The sequence below is a fragment of the Eptesicus fuscus genome, chromosome 2, assembly GCF_027574615.1.
Source record: "Eptesicus fuscus isolate TK198812 chromosome 2, DD_ASM_mEF_20220401, whole genome shotgun sequence".
Classification (NCBI taxonomy): Eukaryota; Metazoa; Chordata; class Mammalia; order Chiroptera; family Vespertilionidae; genus Eptesicus; species Eptesicus fuscus.
The window spans coordinates 79513264-79537333 of NC_072474.1; the positions used below are offsets into that span (position 1 = coordinate 79513264).

Here is a 24070-nt window from a genome sequence, read left to right on the forward strand (position 1 = left end):
TTTTCATAAAAACCAAATTTCTGACTTCTCTTTAATAATAAAAAGATCTAACTGAGAATGGCTAGCATTCCAACAGGGCAAATCCTCTAAATGGCATAGGTACCTTTAGTTTAACAGAGTTCTATCTATCACCCTTAGGCTACCAGAGCTTATCTTTGTATCTCAATAAATATATAAACAAGCAAACATCGATTGCATGCATTTGCAAAATGCTGTTTCCTTTTGCATTTCTAAAATATGCCTGTTTTTGTTTAATAACTTTGCAAATTTTTCCTCCTGTTATTTATAATACTGAGTGTACACTTAGAAGTTTGTTTTTTTTTTTTTTGTGTGTGTGTGTGTATATATTTTAAATCATCTACAGTATTTCACCACAAGTTAATGGGAACCATGCTTATGCTGTTAACTTGAGCAATGGAAGAATTAGTAGCATTGTTAGGTGGTTTGTGTCTGTCATGTTCAAGGACACCATGATGTCTGGATAAGAAGAAGCAAAACTGGAAGTACAAAGAGACAAGCTCAAACAGGCAAAGCTATGTGTGCTAATGTGGGAGGCTGGCTGCAGGGAGCAATGCAGGGAGATTGGTCCGCTTTGTAGACCTTACAGCTATCATTCCCTTATCACCAGGCTGTTCTTCTAGAGCAGTATCAGCATCTATTTTCCTAAGCCAGATGCTTGGGATTTATGATTCCTGGCACAGTAGTATATGCGGAAGCATCTTTACAAGAGATTATCTCTATGTTTAATCTGAGGTCAGCTCACTCTATCAAGCCTGGACTTGCTCAGTATCAGCTTTCAATACTCAATTCACATGCATAAGCTTTTAAGAATAGTCTACTGGAATAGAGAAACCCTGGATATTTGTTGGATATTTGAAAAGTAAAACTTGCATGTTCTGCATCAAAGTAATTTTATTGCCATAACAAAACCAAGAGACTTTGGCTTTTCTCATACATTTAGTTTAAAATCAAGAATCTTGAACTACCCATCATTTAATCTTATCCCTAGCCTACAAGCAGAATTACTTGCATTTCATCATATGTATATACAACAGGAATGCTTGAGAGTGCATATCCTTGTATTTATTATGATTGACTCAAGTGGAGTTGCCAGATGCTTCTAGGAAACAGCATCACATTAGCTATTAAAGTTTGTTGCAGACACACATTTGCTATTGACATTTCTTATGAAACATCAAGCGCTCATAAAAATAACAATCCTTACTCAAAAAGTGAAAAAGATTATTTACTTTTTGAGGATGCAAATTCTGTGAAAACTACTTCCTTCTTTTCTGTGGAACTGAAAGTCATCTTAGGATAACATTAAAAGTTACAAAAACCAGAAACATTAAAGGCTGCAAAAACCAGAATAGTTAACTTTTGATTTCCATTTTAGTGTAAGGCAGTTTCTTCCTAAAATGAAAGTGTTCTCATTATTTTTTTTTGCAGATTTAATAGACTTCATGTGTTTATAATATACTTTTTATTTATTATTTTTAGTCATACTGAAGTGGAAAATAATTTTGACGTGTTTGGTTACTGCTAAAAGTAATATATATATATATATATATATATATATATATATATATATATTTTATTCAGTTAAAATGAATCATTCCATTTACTATGCAATATCTAACAATGGTTCATTTAGTATATGTGTTAACAAACTAGAGATGTTGGGACTCTGTAAAAGCTGCAGCAATTACTTTTATAGTAGAACATATGGAATTGTTTTAATGAGTTTTAAAAGTGCAATTTCAACTAAAGGAAAGGGAAGAAAGGATCGTTTGAGATTTTAGATAGTTTTAAGCCTTTTTCCTGCTAACTCATAATACAAAATTTTAAACATTTAAAAAAATCTCGGGATGGGATTGCAAGTTATTTCAATCCAAGAACAAAATGTGATGCCAATTTCTCTTTTTGCCTTTTATGAACATTTTACTTGAGAGCAAACATATTGTTGATTAAAAAGTTTAAAGCTAATTTTAAAAGTCGGGGTTAGTATGAAGCCCGGCCTATGCTCCCACATCCAGTTTCTTTCATTAGCCTGACCTCCAACCACCGGAGTGCAGGGCAGATGGAACATTAAGGAGGCACCCAGGTCTCAGGTCAGTGGCAGCAGCACACACTCAGGGCAGAGCGTCAGCCCGGGGCCTCATGGTTAGTCTCCACAGACCAGCAATGAAAAGAGGAAGAATTCACAAAGGACAAAGCTATAAAGCTTGTAACAAAACTAAATTTTGAATTCAGATTTAGTCACTACCAAATATCTCTTCTTTCATATAGGATCTCCAATCAGATCATAGGGCTACAAGACTGAAACAGAGAAACACACTGGTTTTCTTTATTTCAAAATCGAAACACCATGATGGGGGAACAACGTTGGTCATACACTGGTTTTTTTGTGGAGGGAGGCGGTGCTGCAGGGACTTGTGTGAGGTTCCCAGATCCTTTATAATAGGATTTGTTATTTCTAGTAAAGGGCAAACCATTTTATGAATTCCACATAAAATACTGAATGGCCTTTGGAGTAGGGGATGGATAGTTTTGCTTATTTCCCCATCATCTATTTATCTTGTTTTCTGTCAAGAACACACAGATTTACCTTCAGTGAACATTCTTGCCTCATTTTAAAGTATGTGCTTTTCTTGGTATTGGAACCATTCTTAGCCATTGGTGACATTAAATTGAATGCCAAATGCCAGAAAAAAGGGGGAGTTAGTAAGATTAGTTTCCCAAAGGGCTATTGTTGTTCCTTGTTCAGTGTTTCTTTCTGGAAATATTCTGACTGCTGGGAGATGAGTGCTTTATTCCCAAATCTGTGGGTATCTGTAAGAGAGCCAACTTAAGTAATTCTGGTTCTAGTCTTGTGAAGGAGGGTCTCCACCAGCAAAGGGAAATCTGATCCCATGAGGCTTCCAGGTTTCTAAGCCCACAAGGTGTCTGTACTGGAAAATGCATAGCGATATTTATTTGAAAAGACTCCTGAAGTTCTCTAAACTACTAGGCTGGACTGTCCAGGAGGCATTTCCTTACAAGGGTACTTCTTATCATTTCACCAGCAGCAAACGTTGCATTCAAACCCTTCCCTTGGATGCTTAACAGTTTCTCTTCCACAAGTGAGCCTGCTGGGCTTAAAAATGCAGCTGGCTCCCCAAGGTGTTGGTTGTTTCATTAAGAGGAAAATGTTGGAGTGATGACATTGCTTATAATCTCTCCTGAAATTCTCTCTGTTAATTACTAATGTAAACAGTGTGTGGGTAATTGTTTCTTATGTGATCTATCAAGATGTTTTCAATGATATTGGCAGAATTAAATGACACTGGTAACCTACTTCTCAAAAAAAAATCTCTAAACCTTCCTCCTCTAAAAATCTACAAAGAGTATATTATGAAAAACTTACTTAAAAAAGGGATGGAGCCCTGGAATATAAGGAAGTGAAATTCCCCAAATCAATAAACAACACCAGAAACAAAAATTACTTCCTGTTTTTAAAGGGAAACTGCATATAAGGATTTTCCCAGGACCCAAACTCTTATTCCAAAGTTCATAAAATAAAAATAAGTATAGAGAAAAAAATGACTAATCTGAAAACATCTAAACATATTTCTTTAGAATATGAAGCTGATATATTGCTAAAGATATAATGGAGAGAGATTCTTTCTAAGACAGGAATTCTTTAAACACGTCTCTTAATAGAAAAATAAACAACATAAAAATCCAGAAACATGCCTCTTATTCAACAATAGGGGAAAATATAAAATATATATCTCTAGTCATAATAACAATAACCACTTGAGCACTGTGGTAACACTCATGTGGAAAACATTTTTCCATCCTCACCAGAGCCTTCCAAATTGCTCAGAGTGCCAATGTGTCTAGGGCACATGGCTTGCATTTCACACCAAAGTCTGCTGCAAAGATTTCAAAGCACATTCTCTGAACCTACAAGATAAGGCGTAAGTATTTGAAGAGTAGGAGGTGGTTTCTAAGCATCTTCCTAAAACTAATTCAATTTTGGAGCTTCAATTTCAGACATCTTTACATAACTGTTGACTATGCAATTTTCAATGTGTTTCCTCTTATAATTAGGAAATTTTATTTTTCCAACATTTTAAACTAAGTTTCTAAAAATCTTACCAATAAAAGAAAGATATACTTTTCTCCCAATAACACGTGGCATTATTATTTTTTCCATTATATGCACTAATGTACAACATTTTAGGTACATATTACGTACCTTAACTGAGACACATTATTCTAGGTTTTTGCAGGTGGCTCATATTCCATTCTATTATCCATATGGGCTCATGCAGCTTTTCTTTTCTTTTTTTTTTTTAATTCCATCTTTTTTTAAAAAATATATTTTTTTGATTTTTTACAGAGAGGAAGAGAGAGGGATAGAGAGTTAGAAACATCAATGAGAGAGAAACATCGATCAGCTGCCTCTTGCACACCCCCCCTCACTGGGGATGTGCCTGCAACCAAGGTACATGCCCTTGACCGGAATCGAACCTGGGACCCTTGAGTCAGCAGGCCAACGCTCTATCCACTGAGCCAAACCGGTTTCGGCCTCATGCAGCTTTTCTTAATCGATGCTTTCCACTTCTATGACTCTCAGTGAAGGATTACACTACACATGATGTTTGCTGTTACAGTGGTAGTATTTTTTAATGTTACAGCAGAAACCTGCTATTGGAGGAAATAACTGAATGTAAAGTCATTTGAAGGACCTTGTTCTTTTTTTAGAACCATACTTGGAAAGTAATTCAGAATCCTTCTATCTCCTCAGGCAAGGATGATCTACTTGAATTCCTTGGAAACGTGAAAGGCCTTTTATCACAACAAATTTTGCAGAGATTAATTTATGGAGAAGTATATGTTTGTGACTCTAATTTCTAAAATACCTATAGAGAAATAATCTCACTGTCTAGAAGGTTATAGTGAAATTGATCACGAGTATTTTTATACTACATTATAATGAAAAGACAAATATTTGTGGTTTGGAGAGAGAAATAAGATGATAAAAATTAGTATCTAGATAAAGTTAGAAATGTGCAGGTATAATGTATACCAGAAACACATATATAACATGTAACAGAAACACGCAAGCACTGTAGCGTGTAACCAGGGTTTGGTGGGCTTCAGGGGTACACTAGTAATTCTGAAATTAAAACAAAAACTACTATTATCATAAAACAAAAAAGTCAATGTTACTAAATCAGGAAGGGTAATCGATTTTCATCTTTAATAAGATGTTCACATTGGTAAAGGACTATCATAAATCTTTCTCATAAAGTTAATAAAACTGTATTTGATAAATTTGAATATTCAGGAGTACATTAGTTAAATGTAAAATATACAGTTGTTTAGATGATCAGTGGTGAAGGTTTGGAAACATCAGTGACTCTAAATAATTCAATGATAAGAATTTTAAGTGAAAAGGTTCTGCTCAGTTCAATTATCATCTACCCCCCTTCGAACCCATAATCATCTAGCTTCCTCTTTCTGTAACAGCCATCTCTTCTCCTTGTCCTTTTATTACTTTTAATGTCGTCTTCTTCTTATACTGAAATATTCCTGTGGATTTACATTCTCTTCCAAGTATTATTTCCTCAATACACTAACAAGTCCAAGAAATAGATCCAAATGTTTATTTTCATATGGTTGATCGCACTAATAGCTATGGATGCTAGCATTATGGGGAAAAACCTCAAGTCTTTCAAGCCAAAATACTCATCCTATCTAATAATAGACAAATATGCAAATTGACCATACCTCCAACACACCCACAAGCCATGCCCACCATCCAATCAGAGCCAGTATGCAAATTAACCCAAACCAAGATGGCTACAGCCACAGAGAGCAAGGTTTCCTAGGTAACAGAGGAAGCCAAGCTTTCCGCCAGCCATTTCAGGCCTAAGCCTCCACTCAAGCTACAAAGTTTCAATTTTAGAAGGTAAACAAATTCAAACAAATGGCAGCAGAATGGAGCTTGAGAGAGCAGGCCAAGGTTGCCGCCTGCAACAGGGGAAGCAAAGCTTTCTGCACACCCTGGCCAGGCCCACCCGCTTAAGGCAACAAAGTTTCAATTATAACCCCAACAGAAATGGCTGCTAGCCTCGGAGGGAGCCCCAGGCTTGGCTCCGCTCCAGGCTACAAAGTTTCAATTGTAGAAGGAAAATAAATTCCAGATACCAGGGCCTCCACTTGGGTTGCCAGGGGGTGTGGCCAGCCTGCAAACCACCACAGGCCCCTCGCTCAGGCCGCCCCACGCCCCAAGGGAACCCCCACCTGATCCGGGACACCCTTCAGGGCAAACCAGCTGGCCCCCACCCCTGTGCCAGGCCTCTATCCTATCTAATAAAAGAATACTATGCAGATTGATCATCACTGAAACACACAATATAGCTGCCCCCATGTGGTCAAAGATCCTGCCCCCATGTGGACACAAGGTGGCCACCACAAGATGGCCAGCAGGAGAGGGCAGTTGGGAGGCACCCGGCCTGCAAGGGAGGGCAGTTGAGAGGGACCAAGCCTGCAAGGGAGGGCAGATGGAGGTGATCAACCCTGCAGGAGAGGGCAGTTAGGGGTGACCAGGCCGGCAGAGGAGGGAAGTTGGGGGCAAACAGGCTGGCAGCAGAGTGGTTAGGGGGTGATCAGGCTGGCAGGCAGAAGCGGTTAGGGGCAATCAGGAAGGCAGGCAGGCAAGCAGTTGGGAGCCAGCAGTCCTGGATTGTGAGAGGGATGTCCTACTGCCCGTTTAGGCCCGATCCCAGGGATCGGGCCTAAACGGGCATTCGGACATCCCTTGAGGGGTCCCAGATTGGAGAGGGTACAGGCTGAGCTGAGGGACAACCCTCCTCCATGCACGAATTTTGTGCACCGGGCCTCTAGTACATATATATTCAAATCAGCCAATACCCATGTAAAAAACATATTATGCTTTTATCACTTGGTAAAGCTGGTTTCAAATAAATATGATTTACATATAGCCATGTTAAACATGTGCTAAAGTAATTATCTAATTTTACAGAAACTAGTGACAAGTAATGCACTTTTCTCATATTAGCAAGTATTAGAGTAATAGCTATTCCCTAAGAATTTGAGAAAAAGCATTTATCTTAGAGTTAAACTATTCATATCAACACATCATAGCGAGGTTCAAAATGTATTATACAGAATGATTTATTAACTATACTTTATTTGGTAATATTAATAATGAAACAATGAATTAATTAAACTTATGTCTACTAGAGTATTTATGGAGGAAAATTTAGTGATATGTTTTAGCATAATTGAATTCTTGCAGGAAACAAGAAGATAAAATCAGCATATAAACAAGTATGAGCTGATCTGTATAGTAAAACAAAGTTACTACAGAGAGAGTGGTACAAATAAAGATCCACTTTCATTTTTATAATTTATGGTAAAAGCTTTGATTGTGAAGTTTTATGCTGTCTTAATCTCATTATATAAAATAAAGCATGAGTGATTTTAAAGCATTTAATTACTTAGATTCAAGCTTGATTAAGAAAGGCTGGAATGACACATTTTTTTCATTTACAAGTATTTAAAAGTTATCATTGATGTATTTAGTTTCTAACTCATGAGTCCTCTGTTCCAAAGTTTGCACATTGTGACATCCATTTTATTTTATTTCCATATGCAAATTTCAACTCATCCCCCGTTATTCCTGGTGAAGCTCACCTTTACTGAAGTATTTGTAAAGATAACTGTATCCCCTTGAACTCCAAAATACTAAAAAATAAAAATAAAATCTGATTTCATAGATTTTTTTGTATCACAAAAAAATTTTGTATTACAAGTACTTTGAGTGTTATCGTCAAAAAATGTATTCCAAGGCAGAAAATAAATGTCCGATAATTTAGTAAGCTTCATATGCCATGTTCTGATAGCTGTATGTGAAAATGATAACCAACCACTAATACATATGTATGAGGATGAACACACAGGTACACATACACACACACACACTTTTTTTTTTTCAGTAATAGTGACTGGTTCATACTTGTTTCCTAGGTCAGTCCCATTTATGAAAAACAGTACACATTTTAAACACAGCTCACAAGGCAATGGATTGGAGTAGTTATGATGGATTTTGGAGCTGGACTGTTTAAGTCAGTGGTCAGCAAACTCATTAGTCAACAGAGCCAAATATCAACATTATGATTGAAATTTCTTTTGAGAGCCAAATTTTTTAAACTTAAACTTCTTCTAATGCCACTTCTTCAAAATAGACTCGCCCAGGCCATGGTATTTTGTGGAAGAGCCACACTCAAGGGGACAAAGAGCCGCATGTGGCTCGCGAGCCGCAGTTTGCTGACCACGGGTCTAGGTTAAAATCGCAGCTTTGCAAATCACTGTGTTACTTAACCATTCTTAGTTCCCCATTAGTGAAGTAAGGATGACAGCAGTATATACTTCACAGGAGTTAAAGAAGAATTAGATGAATTAATTTAAGTAAAGTGCTTAGAACATTGTCTGGCTTATTGTTCTTGATAAATATTGCTAATATATGATTATAGCTGGAAATATTTAGCAATACAAATCAGGTCTATTCTACCAATGTTTGTTTGTCTAAGAATCATTACAGTATTCAAAAAACTTTATAAACATAATTGATTCAAATAAAAAAAGGGTTTAGAGGCTAGAGAGTTTCAAATTCACAATAATGTTAAATTGTTTCTATCAAAAAATTCAATAATAAAATTTGTGTATGGCTGTAATTGAATATTGATAAAACCTGAGCCAAATCAATCCAATATTTGGTTGAGTGTTTGCATGAGAGGAAATGTTTCTTTTTGCACCATCATGATCATGATCAGAAGCATGTTTTAACTATTCTTAAAACTTTATTATTTAATCATTCTCGCTATACTAAACAGAGGCCCAAATCTCTCAAATAAATCATATGTTGGGTTAAAATAATCAGCAAGTATATTTCTAAGTGCTTTAATGATCTCATTGGCACAATGTAAGTAATAATAAAATATATTTCCTTAGTATTGTGGGGAGGATTAAATTAAATATTGAAAGGTATATTCTTTACCAGAGTATATGACAAATGAAAAACATACAGCAGCCCAGCCAGTGTGGCTCAGTGGTTGAGTGTTTATATATATATATATATATATATATATATATATTTTATTGATTTTTTTACAGAGAGGAAGGGAGAGGGATAGACAGAAACATCGATGAGAGAGAAACATCGATCAGCTGCCTCCTGCACACCCCCCACTGGGGATGTGCCCACAACCAAGGTACATGCTTTTGACCGGAATTGAACCTGGGACCCCTTAGTCCGCAGGCTGACGCTCTAGCTCTATCCACTGAGCCAAACCAGTCAGAGCAGTGGTTGAGTGTTGACCTATGGACCAGGAGGTCACAGTTCGATTCCTGGTCAGGGCACATGCCTGGGTTGCAGGCTTGATCCCCAGTGTGGGGCATGCAGGAGGCAGCTGATTGAAATGAAGTGTTAACAAGTATTATAAACAATAGCAATTAAATATGTTCCCTGTTCATTCAAGCACATTATATCCTGGATATTAAAACCCCAGCTAATGGAAAACTGCCTAAATAATCTGAAGTGAATGAAAGGACAGTTTCCTGACAATGAAGCTAAGTGGCTATACTGATCAATTTGGTAAGCTTGGTTTCCTGGCTCCATGAAATGTTCACCAACTTCACACACTCATGTAACCAGGCCCAGATCAAGGCACAAAACGTCTGACAAGTCCCCTCTTCCCCCACCCAGCCCTGGTTCTCCTCAATCCTCCAAGGAAAACCACCACCTGACTTCGAATGTCAGAGATTCAAACCTGAGTTTTTAATATTTATAAATCAGGAAATCTTCATTTCTGCCATCATTTGACAAATCAGATCTGGCAACCCTGGGCATTTGTTCCCTCCAAGCAGCAGCCTTCTGAGGCAGGAACCCCTGTCCCATTGGGAGGGTGTGGCCTCTCCAGGCCCACTTGGCTCAATTTTTTCCATCTCTAGATGCCCATTTCAATGTGTCCTAACTTCCAAACCTCAAGCCTTTTTGTACAAGGTGGTATTAGTAAATCAAAAAAGGAGAAAACAAACAAACAAAAACCTTACTCTTGTTTAACCAACATGTTGATTTATATAAAATGTGGATGTACTAGTACTTGAATCTTTCACTCCCTTTTCCTGATGTTCTAGTAAAAGTAAATAAAGACCTTTCCTGCATCCAAAATTATTCTAAGTGTTAAAAGAAGAAATGATAGAAAACAAAATCATAGACTCTGTACCTAGAGCTAGCAGGCATTTTTGTGCTATCATATCATAATTGAGTAATTTCAGGTAAATGCCTTAAACTTCATGCAACTCAAACTCCTCACCAGTAAAATGAAAAATGAAAGGCAATCAAAATACTTTGAGACCTACTCACCTAATAGTCCCAAAAATATTTAAAATCATTGTAATGATAGAGAAACTGAGGCATTTATTCAGTCTGCTAAATATTATAACTTATTTTCCTCCAGAGTCCAATGATATCCAACTAATCAGTGACATAATTTATGTTCATAATCTACTTAGTTCTTTTCCATTTGGACTTAAGCTATACTCAAGATAATTATCTCAACTATTTTCATCCAATCTCCTCTAATTTTCAGAAACTGCTTATCTTTCCTTTCTCAGTGATATCTTATACATATTTTCCACAAGATGTCAAGTTCTACAGCCTGACCAGAGTATAAAATTACTGGATGTGAAGCAACAACCAAGCCAATCATTTGCTTTAAATGAAAAAAAAAAAAATCCTCATGTTTTATCAATCAAATGTGAATGAACACAAATTCCAGGTAAATCTATCGGACTAATTCTACTGATATTTAAATCACTTTTAGGTCTATTTTGCTTAGTTGGTTTGGCAATGCATTTAACTAATGGATAAGACTTACCACCAACACTGATAAATTAATAAGAACTCAGAAGCTTTAAAGAATACCAGGAAAAAACTGCCCCAAACTTCTCAAGCCCAGTCTTTACAATACTGACTTTAAAAAATTAAAATCAATGATCCTTTAAAATTAAAAAAAAAATACAGGATACATACTTATAAATTTAGTTCCTCCAACATTTTTGCATTAAGAATAATATTATGGCAGGGCTCCCCTGCCCCAAATACTATTAATCTATACAGTACATATTGAAAAATAAGCTCACGTAAATTTCTGTTGTTTTAGTCATTTTATTTTTATTTTAATTAGGTTTTTATAATTTTAATAAATATTAATCACATGAATGTCTGAACAGAAAATGACACTAATTTTCAGATTTCAATGGTCTAATTCTCCATAGGCTCTGTATTAACAGAGACTATCATACAACATACAGATAGTCTGCTCTTAAAAATAATTCACTCATAGAAAAAGACTAGATGAATTTATGACAAATAGAGTGATAATTATGCAATGCAAAAAATAAGAACAGATTATAAATGACTAATTTTCAGCCAATAAGTAGAAATGAAAAATAATTATATTTGTGAAAATATCAATTCTCCTACTCTTGTCTCTTGACCTCTTTAACTCTGAAATTAAGATTCCCTTGTCTTGGCTGGGTAGCGCAGGTGATTGGCACATCATCCATATACCAAAATGATGTGAGTTCAATTCCCGGTCATGGCAAAATACCTAGGTTGCAGGTTTGATCCCACCAGGATATAACCGACAGATGTCACATCAATGATTTCTCTCTCTCTCTCTCTCTCTCGCTCTCTCTCTCTCTCTCGCTCTCTCTCTCTCTCTCCCTCAAATCAATGAAAACATAGCCTCTGGAGAGGATTTAAAAAATTAAGATTCCCAAAGAATATCTATTTATGTGAGTTATATCTATTGATATTTACCATATCAAAAATTAAAACTTAGAAAAAAATTTAAGTACATCGTTACTACTGCCTTAATCCCAGCTAAAATGCCAGCATTTTTACCCACCATTGCTTGTAAACCACCAGTGCCTACAACTAACAATGAAAAAGGCAAAGAATAGGTCAGTGTTGTTATGAAAATAGTTTTGACCTTCTGCTATTCCCAGAGAGCACTCAGGATTCTAAGTTTCCATGAACTAAGATTCAACAATAGTGGCATAAACTTCCTATGGCCCATAAGAAACAGCCAACGCAATGCCCCTTAGCATTCACCCAAAGCTATTCTGAAATATTTGAATCATTTACTACACTTTTAAATTTAGAATTACACACATGTAACAATTTCATTCAAAATTAAATTAATAGCTATGAGGTCTAGGAAGCATTTTAGCAGGATGTTATAGAAATATATTCTCAGAGTTGCAAAGAGCCAAAAATTAGAAAAAAAAAAAATAAATAAATGCCTACCAGATAGGAACTCTCCTGTTTTTCCATATTCTCTATATTCAGGCTTTGGGAATGAGAGTTATCTACCTTCCTTCATTTCTTACCCGCCCCCCTTTTAAATAAACATGCATCCAACAGTAATCTTAAGGCACTGAGATACAGACTATAATTTCTATGCCTATTTGTTCTTTCTACTACAAAGAATATGGAGTCAATGGAAAAGTTCATGATTTGAGGCGGGTTTTTGGTCTGTTATAATTCAATAGAGAAATAGTGTAATTCAGTGTAATCTGTCAAAGAAGCAAAGGATACTCCCATTGAAAAACTCATGTATATACACAGTTTTTGTAGAACATTTACTCAGCTACATACATAAAAAAATCGCCACCCATATTTCTTCTTCTATTACTACTATTCTTAACTTCACCAGGAATGAATCCAACAGAAACCAAGATCTTTGTAAATTGTAAAATCCCCTGCAGTGATACTGATATTACTGCAATATAGCTTTTTCATAAATGTGAGAAACAATTCTCTCTCTTTTCTTTTTTGCATGTTCCTAATGTGACTATGACACATGCATATGTAGTATTGCTAAAAGAAGTTAAATCACTCACTTAAATAGAAAAAAAATACTCTAATTTTATACATTTAACATCTCTATTTGATAGAAAATTTTAAAGATAGTATTTTTTAAATGTCTAGATTCATGATTTTAGGTTCTAAGAGAATTTCAAATGCAGGCAATAAACAGAGTGGGACAAGAGTAGGTTTACAGTTGTGATCCTGCAAAAAAAGTTTATTCTTGTATTATTATCTATTAGTTATTGTATTACTTTCCATATGAACAACTATAAACCTACTTTTGCCCCATCCTGTATTTACCTTCATATCTCCAGAAATAAATACTAATATTTCTTTGATATTGTTCCTCTTGAAAAGTCCACTAAACTTAACTTCAAATACTCATTTTTTAGACTAAAAAATAAGGCACTGAGGATAGACATATAGACAGAAGACAAATTAATCATTGCATGGGGTGGGAAAGGAGATGGAGTTTAACAGTACATGCAGTACTTAACTGTACCACTTTGTAAATTTACTAAAATTATCTTTATACACTTGCAATGGGTGAATTATGTGGTATATAAAAATGATTCAATGAAGTTATATAAAAAAGTGAATGCTTTGAATGAGAAATGCCAGAAACACAAAAGCAGATATTATTTGAATCCATTTATTTAAATTACAAAATGGGCAAACTAATTTAGTGTTAAAAATCAGAATAGGAGCAATTCTTGGGGAATATATCAGGGCACAAGGTGGGGCATCTTCATCTGGTGGTTAGTTGGATGATCTTGGTGAAAAGTCATTGAGTTGTACATTTACAATATGCACAAATGCAAAATTTTCCTGAACTACTCATAAACATATTTGCATATGCATTCACAAATGCCTTCTAAGTCTGAAAGCTATATTCCATTCTATGTAAAGTTGTTATATAACATATTTAAAATGAATCATCAAAAGATGGCATAAGAATGCCATGATATATGATATTCAAACATTCCACACCTTTGTCTAATTTATAAGAAGGACTTCAAAAAAGGGAATGATGGCATCAAGCTAGTTTATCATTGAATTATTAAGGTTTCTTGGGAAGGACTTGGGGGTATAGATAGGGGTGGGGGTTGGCCTCAAGCTGTGGCACATTTGGAAGACTCCTTAGAGAAATTATACAGATTAGGTGGAACACCAATAAGCTTGTGAAGCCATGATAGAAAAGGATGGGTGAAGGGTAACTGAAGGGATGCTCTTCCCTTGTATCCTGTTTTTGGTCTTAATCCACTTATGTATCTACAATCACTTTGGTCTCTTCTGGTTCCACTAATGCTATCATCCTTTAAGGACCAGCTTAACACTTCCTTTCCACAACACCTATATCTCCACAAATATCTAGCTGAAAGAATGTTCCTGGTTTTTATTTTTTTAACTCTTCAATAAATGTAAATGAGATAAAAATAAAATATGGAGCAAGTGATATGTTTTTTATCGGCCAAAAAACTCTAGTTTTCAAGGTAGGAACCATGTCTGACTTACTTATTCAGAGAACTCTAGAGTAACTCTCATGGTGAACTGCATATCATGGACTTTCAAGTGTTGTTGGAGTAAAAAATGGAAATACTTCCATTAATACCTGAGATAACATGAAACCTCAGCTGAGTTCAAAATGCAAAATTTCTGCAGTTACCATTATCAACAGTCATTTTCAGATTTAGATTCTAAAGTTATATATACTATTTTTTGACATTTTGTGTGTTAACATAAAATAAAAATCAGTAAAGTTAAGAAAGCTTTTAAGCCCAGCCAGTGTTGCTCAGTCGTTGAGTGTCGACCCATGAAGCAAGAGGTTACCACATGGATTTCGGGTCAGGGCACATGCCCAGGTTGTTTGCTTGATCCCCAGTGGGGGTGTGCGAGAAGCAGCTGATTGATGTTTCACTCTCATCACTGTTTCTAACTCTCTATCCCTGTCCCTTCCTCTCTCTCCAAAATCAATAAAAACATTTAAAAAGAAAAGAAAGCTTTTAAGTAACATGACAAAATTGGAGAGCAATTCTTTTCATTCATTTAAACTTCAAAAGTTCGTTTTAGGTAAGATGAACAGAAAGTCTGGCCTCTAGAAGCCTACAATTTACTTTAGACAAGGCCACCATCTAGAATGTGACAAAATAGATTTATAAATGTTTAAACGCAATAAAGATGGATGCAGATGATAATGAGTGAGATCAGAAGTTCTGTGAAGGATAAATAAATGTGTTCTGACAGCTTAACAAGTCTTCTCGTAGAATAATGGTGAAAAGGCACAGCACAGGAAATTTGCAGGAGGTGTGGACGGAACGGCAGGAGTACACACTTGGATTTGCGAACCGGAGGTGCATTCTGAAAGGCATGGAGAAAACTGGCTTTTCTGGAGCAGATATCAGATTGCATTTTTCTACTGGGGAAAAATGTGCAAATAAATTGTCACATACTTTCCAATTCAAGTCCCCGATTTTTCACATTTACTAACATGCTCGTATACAGTTGTATTTATGCATTTGTCCAATGTGTATGCAAACATCTGTATGGGGTAAAATGTTTTGTATCTTCCTTGCCTGCCACATCTGTCTAATTTATGAAGCTGAAAGAAGTTATGAAGCCATTTTAACAAGGTTATGCAAGGATACACAAATAATATTTTATTAATAATCCTCCTACCTAGAGACATGCTTAGAAAATGTTTACACTCTGATACAGTATATTTCTAGTAGTTTAAATGAAAGAAAACAATAATTAATCTCTTTTAGAAAATTTGTTTTCCATTATGATTAGTTCAAATGCATTAAACTGCCCATATCATAATTAGTAATAATTAGCATTATTTAGCATTCTGCCATTGGCATGTCTGTGAAAGTTCATTATAAAGCAGCTTCAGCAGACATGGTGATTCTATCTCTTGGGAGCTTACAAGGTGGAACCCGATTTCTTCTCTCCAAGAGTCAAAAGCATTTATTTTGGACAAGGGTAAATATAGCATATTTAATTGTCCAAATACAAGTTTAGAACTTGCCTCCATGGAGAATTAACCACAGTTATTTTGGCCAAGTGACAATTCATACTTGAGGAACCACCAGGAGGCTTCCACAGATGATTTACTGAAGGTGCTTAAAACAATTTCACTCTGCGGTTTGTCACTTTATAGATGCATCCCATAAAATTCAGTAATTCCAGAGGATTTTTGTGTGATAATTATAAGATTAAGGGCTTATTTGGGGAGCCATTAATAATATCAATGAAAGGATTAAGCCAATTTCAATGAAAATCATATAGAGATCAAAGAGTTATGAAGTTAATGTTTCTGCTACATTTTACATGAAAACCTAAACACAGAAAAGCACAATCTCCTCCTCAAACCACATCCCAACTGGATTCTAAAATTTGGTAGTCTGACAGAAACAAATACAGTATCCATTTCTTACTACTCATGGAAAACGGCTCCTGAAAGACCACAACAACGTAACATCTATAGGCAATGAAATGACTAGAATTTTTTTTAGGCATAACATTAGAGAATTTAACCATAGTTGGTATCTGTCAAATATATAACAAGAGAGAATGTATAACAAGAAGAACCAAATGCAACCAAACTAATATCAAATAGTATCCCCAATTTTAAAATCTTATTTCTTATAAACACTCACTACTATCTTCCAAGTATATCTCACATACTTTGATTATCAAAATCCTGGCATGTGATAATTCCTTTTATTAATTGATACATCAGAAATTTATAAATATAAGATATTGACTCTACTAGTTCATTAATCACATACAAACATATATATATATACTTTTAAGTATATCAAGAAGACAAAAGGTTAAATAAGTCAGGCTTTCTTAAGCACAATAAAGCAACGCATGAAACCTATTGTTTTTTGCTTTAATATTCCAATGTGGTTATTTTTACATATGCCATGATTTCTCCCATATATTAAGAAATCCTTAAATTACAGAAGAAAAGAAATGCCCAAAAAGGAAATCATAATAAAAAAATTCACTAAATAAAAATAATTGATTGATTATTTAAAAATCACTTTGTGACCAAGTACTCAAATAGCATGAAGGCTTATACTAAATGAATGACTTCTTCTTTGATTTCTAAGAAATCGCATTAATAGTAAACAAATATTTAAAATATACTTAATACTTAGCTCATTTATCAAGCAATTAATATAATTTAAGCCTTCTATAGTATGGATCACTTGACCAATCCCTTTTGAGTTGAAGATCATCTTTTTCTTATCCAGTGATGTTACATGGTACCTTAATTTATATTATTTTAATAGGGTAACATTTTAGAAAGCTTAAATGTATTAAATGAATTAACCTGTATACTAGTTATTAAGAGAATACCTTTTTCATTATTTCCAAGGCCAAATGATATTTAATCAATATTCTTTTGTTATATTGCATTTTGATTAATGGCTATAAAGTTGCCTATTAATTATTCTCCTCTTCCTACACTGATAGAAAATATTGTTGGCATTAAGGTAATTTTTCTGTAATTTCTGAATTTTTGGGTAACTGTAAAAAATAAATTTAGTTTCTCATCTAATGAACCCAGTTCTAGAGAACACACAGTAGACCATGAAACATAATAAATAACCCAAAAATTTTTAATAATTTCCAAATGCGACTTGCAATCCTATTATTATTATTTCAGAGATATGGGGGATAGTTTGATATTGAAATAGTAGCTCAAATTATCCTAAAATAACACAATATTTTTATGTTCTTACTTGTGCTGAATATGTCACACAGATGCATGTTGAGAGTTTATATTAAACGCACAAAGAAAAGAATATTAGAAGTATCCTACCTTTGAGACATAATCTTATAGGCATCTGGCAGATAGCATCGTATATTCTCCATCTGAGCAGGGTCAGAGTCACAGATTTTGTCATCAGTCCTCCCATAGTTGGCACTTTCAATCATGATGACATCTGTTCCTGGACAGCGGAGCTCTATGGGGTAGCTCTCACAGGAAAGCTCTCTGCGGACCACAGCCATCGGGATTGGGGCACGGCTGAAAGCTATGGGAAGGAGGAGGAAAAAAGGTTAAGTCCTCTTCATTATATACGAGGGAAAAGTATATGTGTATGCTTTTCCAGTGTTTGGGGTAAACTAATACCAAGGAATGAAGGAATTGCAATTCATAATTTTAATTCAAATAGAATATCTCCAACTTTAGTAACTTCACAGGTATATTTTATTCTAACAATAATATTTTTTACTTAAAATCCTTTCAAAAATTTATTTTATGATAAAACAGCACTCTGGATTTTCTAAAACTTTGGCTGGTATGTGAAGTAAAGACTATATAGAAATACCCAATTTGGCCCTAGCTGGTTTGGCTCTGTGGATAGAGCATCAGCCTGCGGAATAAAGGGTCCCGGGTTTGATTCCAGGTTGCGGGCAGGAGGCGATAGATCAATGATTCTCTCTCATCATGGATGTTTCTATCTCTCTCTCTCCCCTCTCCCTTCCTCTCTGAAATAAATAAAAATATATTTAAAAAATAAAAAGACATATCCAATTTGCTGAGTAAGAATCTCAGATAAACCTCAGGGGTATTGTATGTGCATTTTGTTCTTTTATAAAAACGATTACCAAAAATTTGCACTGTTCTTGAATATATATATTACATATTAAAAGTAGAGTTTCAATTTCAAAACAATTATATAGTTTTAAGTAATAACATAATCTGTATACTTTGTATGTTATAGAAATAGTGAATATTTTTTATTTAGGAAAATGAGATGTATGTAAAAAATTAAAAATGTCTTTAGCTCCCTCCCCACACCTTTTCCCAAATGTCAAGAGGCAACCAGTTAATAATGTGGTAATTTTCCTATTATTCTATCCCACATAAAAACAAATAGACATTAGCCGAAACCGGTTTGGCTCAGTGGATAGAGCGTCGGTCTGCAGACTGAAAGGTCCCAGGTTCGATTCTGGTCAAGGGCATGTACATTGGTTGCAGGCACATCCCCAGTAGGAGGTGTGCAAGAGGCAGCTGGTCGATGTTTCTCTCTCATCGATGTTTCTAGCTCTCTATCCCTCTCTCTTCCTCTCTGTAAAAAATCAATAAAATATATTAAAAAAACAAAACAAAAAACAAATAGACATTAGATGTTTCCTCCCATTCCTCTTTTTATTTTACTCAAGGAAATTTTACTACGATTGTATCACCCTACACATATCATTTCATACTTTTATCTAACAATATATAATGGAAATGTTTTCATTTCTATATTGCATTCATCCTGTCTAATGGCTTCATTACATATAAATATAAAACATTACTTCATTATCTTATGTTGATGGCCATATAGGAATATCACAGTTTTTGTATCATAAAGCTGCAGATAAGTATTAATATATTGTGTACCACGGCTATAATATTTTTGAAAAAAATTATCCAAATATATTTAACAATATATTTCTATAAATAAAATTGCTGGATCAAATGGGAAATATATTTCAAGTTTGGAAAATATCAACAACTAGATGTCCAAAATATTTAATAAAAATATATACTTCCAATGGCAGTACTATTCTCTTCGAAACTACACAGTACCAATTCCTTTAAATGTTGCCACTGTGATAGACAAAGAATGATACAATATTCTTATTTTGATTTTCATTATTTTATTTGTAAATTAAAAAATATTTTCACATGTTTATTGACCCTTCATATTTATTTTATTTATGAATTTCCTGCTCACATTTATCTATAGTTAGCATTGTAAAGTTCTTTGTATAGCTAAAAAATTGAAAATTTGTTCTTCATATTTGTGGCAAATATTTTTCTAGTTTCATGTTTGAATTTAGATGTTTGCTGAACATATATATTTCGTTTTTATAGAGCCAACTATCTTTTCATGTCAAGTTTTACAGTTTTCTACTCTAAGACTATAAACATAATCAGTACATTACTGGAAGAAAGTCAAATATGTAATTGTAAAAATGTAACAAGTCTTTTAAAATGAATGTAAGTCAAATTCTAAGTTGTTTAGCAATCATCTAATGAGTTGATTTCCACATAAGAGAATTAATTTTAGAGATACTCGTGTGATAGCTATAAATCTGCACTGATAGTTTAACTCACTAATGTACACAAGCATTAAAATATGTATTTAAATAAATACATGCAATTCTCTTTGTTGCTTTTTTTTAATTCAGCATGAAATGTGAAAGGAAAATAAGGGAGAAGTGAAATAAGGAAGTAAAATTGAGTATTGGGTAGGGAAAGCGAAATTTTATTACAATAAATATTTTCACTTGAAACTTAGAATATTGATTTGGTTTGGAAAACCATATCTATTATTTCAAAATTGAGAATTTCATCATTTTTTACTGTATTTCGGTAATATTTTGTAAAAACGATAGCTGTACTATAGACCCCAAGTATAACTTGTGAGCAGGTCACTTAAAGTTCTTAAACTGTACTGCAGTCACTTCCGTTCAGGTTGCCATTCAATCTTGCTCATTCTTTCTGGGTCTCTCCTCTAGCACACTCACACCATTGATCAAAGAGAGTCAACACAATTAGAAGTGGCTGTAACATTATTTTTAAACTTTGATTTAGAGTCAACACTTTGACAGGATATCCTCACAATAAAGAGACGATGAATTTCTGAAATGAAATGAAATATCCTTGGTTTGCCTATCATTCAGAAATTAGATGATTGTTTAACCATAAAATAATTATTTTTACTATTAAGAGTCTATTTTCAAGGATAAAAACATTTTCATTAATGTCTTTAGTATTTTAATTAATGGAATCATTGAATAATAACAATGTTCCAATGTGAGAATCCGGTTTCACAATTTTGGTCAGTTTAAATAGAATCAGAGATTTGTTTCTCTGTTTTGTATAAAAAGTATTTGAAATCAAATTTTCCAGAATGTTTACAGTATATATTTGAGTATTTGCTAATAGACAATTTGCTTCTTAACTCTGGTATAAAATATTTTTAAAAATCAGATTGAAACTACTTCCAAACATTGAACTGATCTGGCTCTATTTTGTTTGCTTACACAATCAAGTTTAAAAAAAAAGATAATTTAACAAAGTTACAAACCAAATCATATAGTAAAAGCATCTATTAGGCTATACGTGGTTAAAAGGGTAGATTAAAACTTGTCAATTTTTTCAAAACATGCATACATAAACATAGATTTAATTTGGTTCTTAACTACCAAAAATACAATTTAGAATTAGACACTGGACAGTTACAAAGTCAACAAGACTGTTAAAACCCAAGTTTTCCATATATTTACTTTGGCCCTAGAAGAAGTGTTAGAAAGTTAAGGATATGGCATCTTTTATCAAAGAACTAGAGTTGATTTGTCCAACCTCTCTACCATTTAACTAATAATTGTATTTGTATCAGTAACCCAGTGATAAATCGCACTGCTACATGATGGATGCTTTGTTTAAAGGAATATATTACTGAAACTATAAAATTATCTAATTATTTAAATTACTTTTAATTATATTACTAAATGCTTTATTCAACAAGCAAATTTCAATGAAAACAATATGCTTAAGTTTTGTTTTACCATTCAGTTATCATTGCTAATAGTGGGAAAATTTGTTTCTAAATAAAAAGACTAAATGGAAAATGTCAACCATTCAAATGCAGGATAGTCAATGACATAGTCCATTGTATATTGTAGTGGGATAATACTGCATTGGGCATTGCAAAATGGCAATGAGAAGTAATTTGGGGCGAAGAAGGCATATTCTTGAGCTCCTTCCCATTTTTATCCCATGAATTATTCTGGTATAACAATACACAGAGTTTCATCTATTAAGTGTGTAATAAATATTAGCTGAATAAATTGAAGAAGCTTTGGATGTGAAATGGGCTAACCTTCTGGTAGAATGCTACACTTACTACCTATGTCCATGGCCAAAAGGATCATGAATAAAACTGAGTTGCTCCGCTAATGTTGACCAGACCTCAGCAAGTACTCAAGTTCCATGACAAACACATGCCTAAAGAAAGTGCTTCTTACCATGGTTAAACAAGAGAAACAGCTCCCTGTTCTTGCTCACTTGTTTCAGCACAAATCACTCTCAGTCTTTCCTTCTTTTCTGAGTCCTCAGAAGCTCTGTTGTTAAAACATCTTGTTTTTGTTTCTCTCTCCTTGGGCTCTCTCTCCTACTGCTTAGTGATGCTTCACTCAAAATGGTAAAACCTGGTAAATTGTGGGCAATAACTAAAAACACCAGTCTAGGAACTGGGTGGAGGTGGGGACAGGAGGCTAAAAACTGGTGACTAAACAGGAGTCAAATGATTTTCTTGTATCTCCAGGGCAGGGGTCAAGGATAATGCCAGGGAATTTGAGGAGAGCTTTTGAAGAAGGGACTTTTCCTTAAGACACAGGATTTTAGGGGGAAGAAAGTATATCTGGAAGAATAAATAAGACTAAGCACAGGCTAAGAGGCAAACAGCCAGTGAATTGGTTGAGGGCATAAACCAGTATAATTAATTAACTTTTAAACATATTGAATTTAAGGTGTTGTCAGAATCACACTCAGAAATGTTCAGTCATCAGTATGATTTCACGAGTCTAGAACACAGGAGTAGAATATAGGCTAAAACCATGGTAATGTGAAGTATCTCAGTGCCTACAGAGCAGAAGATGATGAATACAGCAGCTGGAATATCAGTGGCCATGGAAGAAATGTCAATCACAGGATAAAGGTGTGTGTGTGTGTGTGTGTGTGTGTGTGTGTGTGTGTGCGTGCGCGCGCGCACACACTCGTTACACAGCGAAGGGCCTGTGTATCCATTTGAGGAAGATTTTGACTAAACAGACTAACCCACCAGTTACTACTTTGAAAGGAATGTACTTAAATAGTTGCAGGGCAGTTGAATCAAGCACTTAAGCATATCAAGCCATCAATACCCTGTTCAAATCTGGGTTATCCATGGATTGTTCTATATACTTCAGGATTCACTCAAAAAGTAAGGGCTGGCGCTTAATTGCCATTTAACATAGAATGAAATCTCCAGCCTGCCTTATATGTTTGTTTATCCTAAATTGTAAATCTATATATATAAAAGCCTAAGCAACTATTGCAACCGAAAGGAAAGACTGAACAGGCTGCATGGGGCAACCAGGCCGGCAGGGGGTTCAGTGAGGGGTGACCAGGCCGGCAGGGGATTAGTGAGGGGTGACCAAACGACTGAGCAGCAGGTTGCATGGGGTGACCAGGCCTGCAGGGGGGACAGTTGGGGGTGACCAGGCTGGCAGAGGGGGGCAGTAAGGGGCAACCAGGTGAGCAGGGAGGCAGTTAGGGACAACCAGGCCAGCGCGGGGGGGGGGGGGAATTTAGGGGCGACCAGGATGGCAGGGGGGGCATTATGGGGTGACCAGGCAGGTGGGGGGAGCAGTTAGGGGCAACCAGGCTGGCGGGGGGGGGGGCAATTAGGGGCAACCAGGCCAGTGGGGGGGGACAGACAGACAGGTGAGCAGTTAGGAGCCAGTGGTCCCGGATTGTGAGAGGGATGTCCGACTGCCGGTTTAGGCCCGATCACCAGGATCGGGCCTAAACCGGCAGTCGGACATCCCCCGAGGGGTCCCAGATTGGAGAGGGTGCAGGCTGGGTTGAGGGGACCCCCCCCATGCACGAATTCCATGCACCAGGCCTCTAGTATTTAAATAAAATTAAATCTCCTGGAGAAAAAAATGTTTAAAGGCATGGATTAAAAATACATACTAGAAGGCTATTTTGAGCAGTACAGACAAGATGGTTGCTTCATATGGATAATGACAAAGAACATATTTTATCTCTGTTTAGAAAGAAAAAAAATTATGGTGATTGGTTTAATATGAGCATAAAAGATAGGCTAATAAGGATGTCTGCATAAACAAGAAAATAGTTAGATGGCAGTGCCATAAACAAAATGGGAACAGAAATTAAATACAAGTCAATGACTCAGAAGAGAGATTTTTATAAATTTGAGAATTGTAAGGCAGTACTTAAAACCAGAGCAGTACATAAGATAACCTATGGGGGAGGGGTGTATGGATTTTATTAATGAGGTCCATTAGGTAGTTTTAAAATATGCTCAT

The 24070-nt window shown here is 35.2% G+C and overlaps 1 protein-coding gene and 1 long non-coding RNA gene across 4 annotated transcripts in view; one reads left to right on the plus strand and one right to left on the minus strand.

Moving 5' to 3' along the window:
• ADGRL3 (adhesion G protein-coupled receptor L3) overlaps positions 1-24070 on the minus strand; it is a 492939-nt gene that overhangs the window by 378945 nt on the left and 89924 nt on the right. For all 3 annotated transcript variants that reach the window (XM_054728772.1, XM_054728769.1, XM_054728767.1), the window contains one exon: positions 17796-18009. In XM_054728772.1, the coding sequence (XP_054584747.1) occupies positions 17796-18009 (214 nt within the window). The remainder of the gene's footprint in view (positions 1-17795; positions 18010-24070) is intronic.
• LOC114231065 (uncharacterized) overlaps positions 22612-24070 on the plus strand; it is a 45011-nt gene continuing 43552 nt past the window's right edge. Inside the window, exon 1 of the long non-coding RNA XR_003617047.2 lies at positions 22612-22695. This is a non-coding gene — a long non-coding RNA (uncharacterized LOC114231065). The remainder of the gene's footprint in view (positions 22696-24070) is intronic.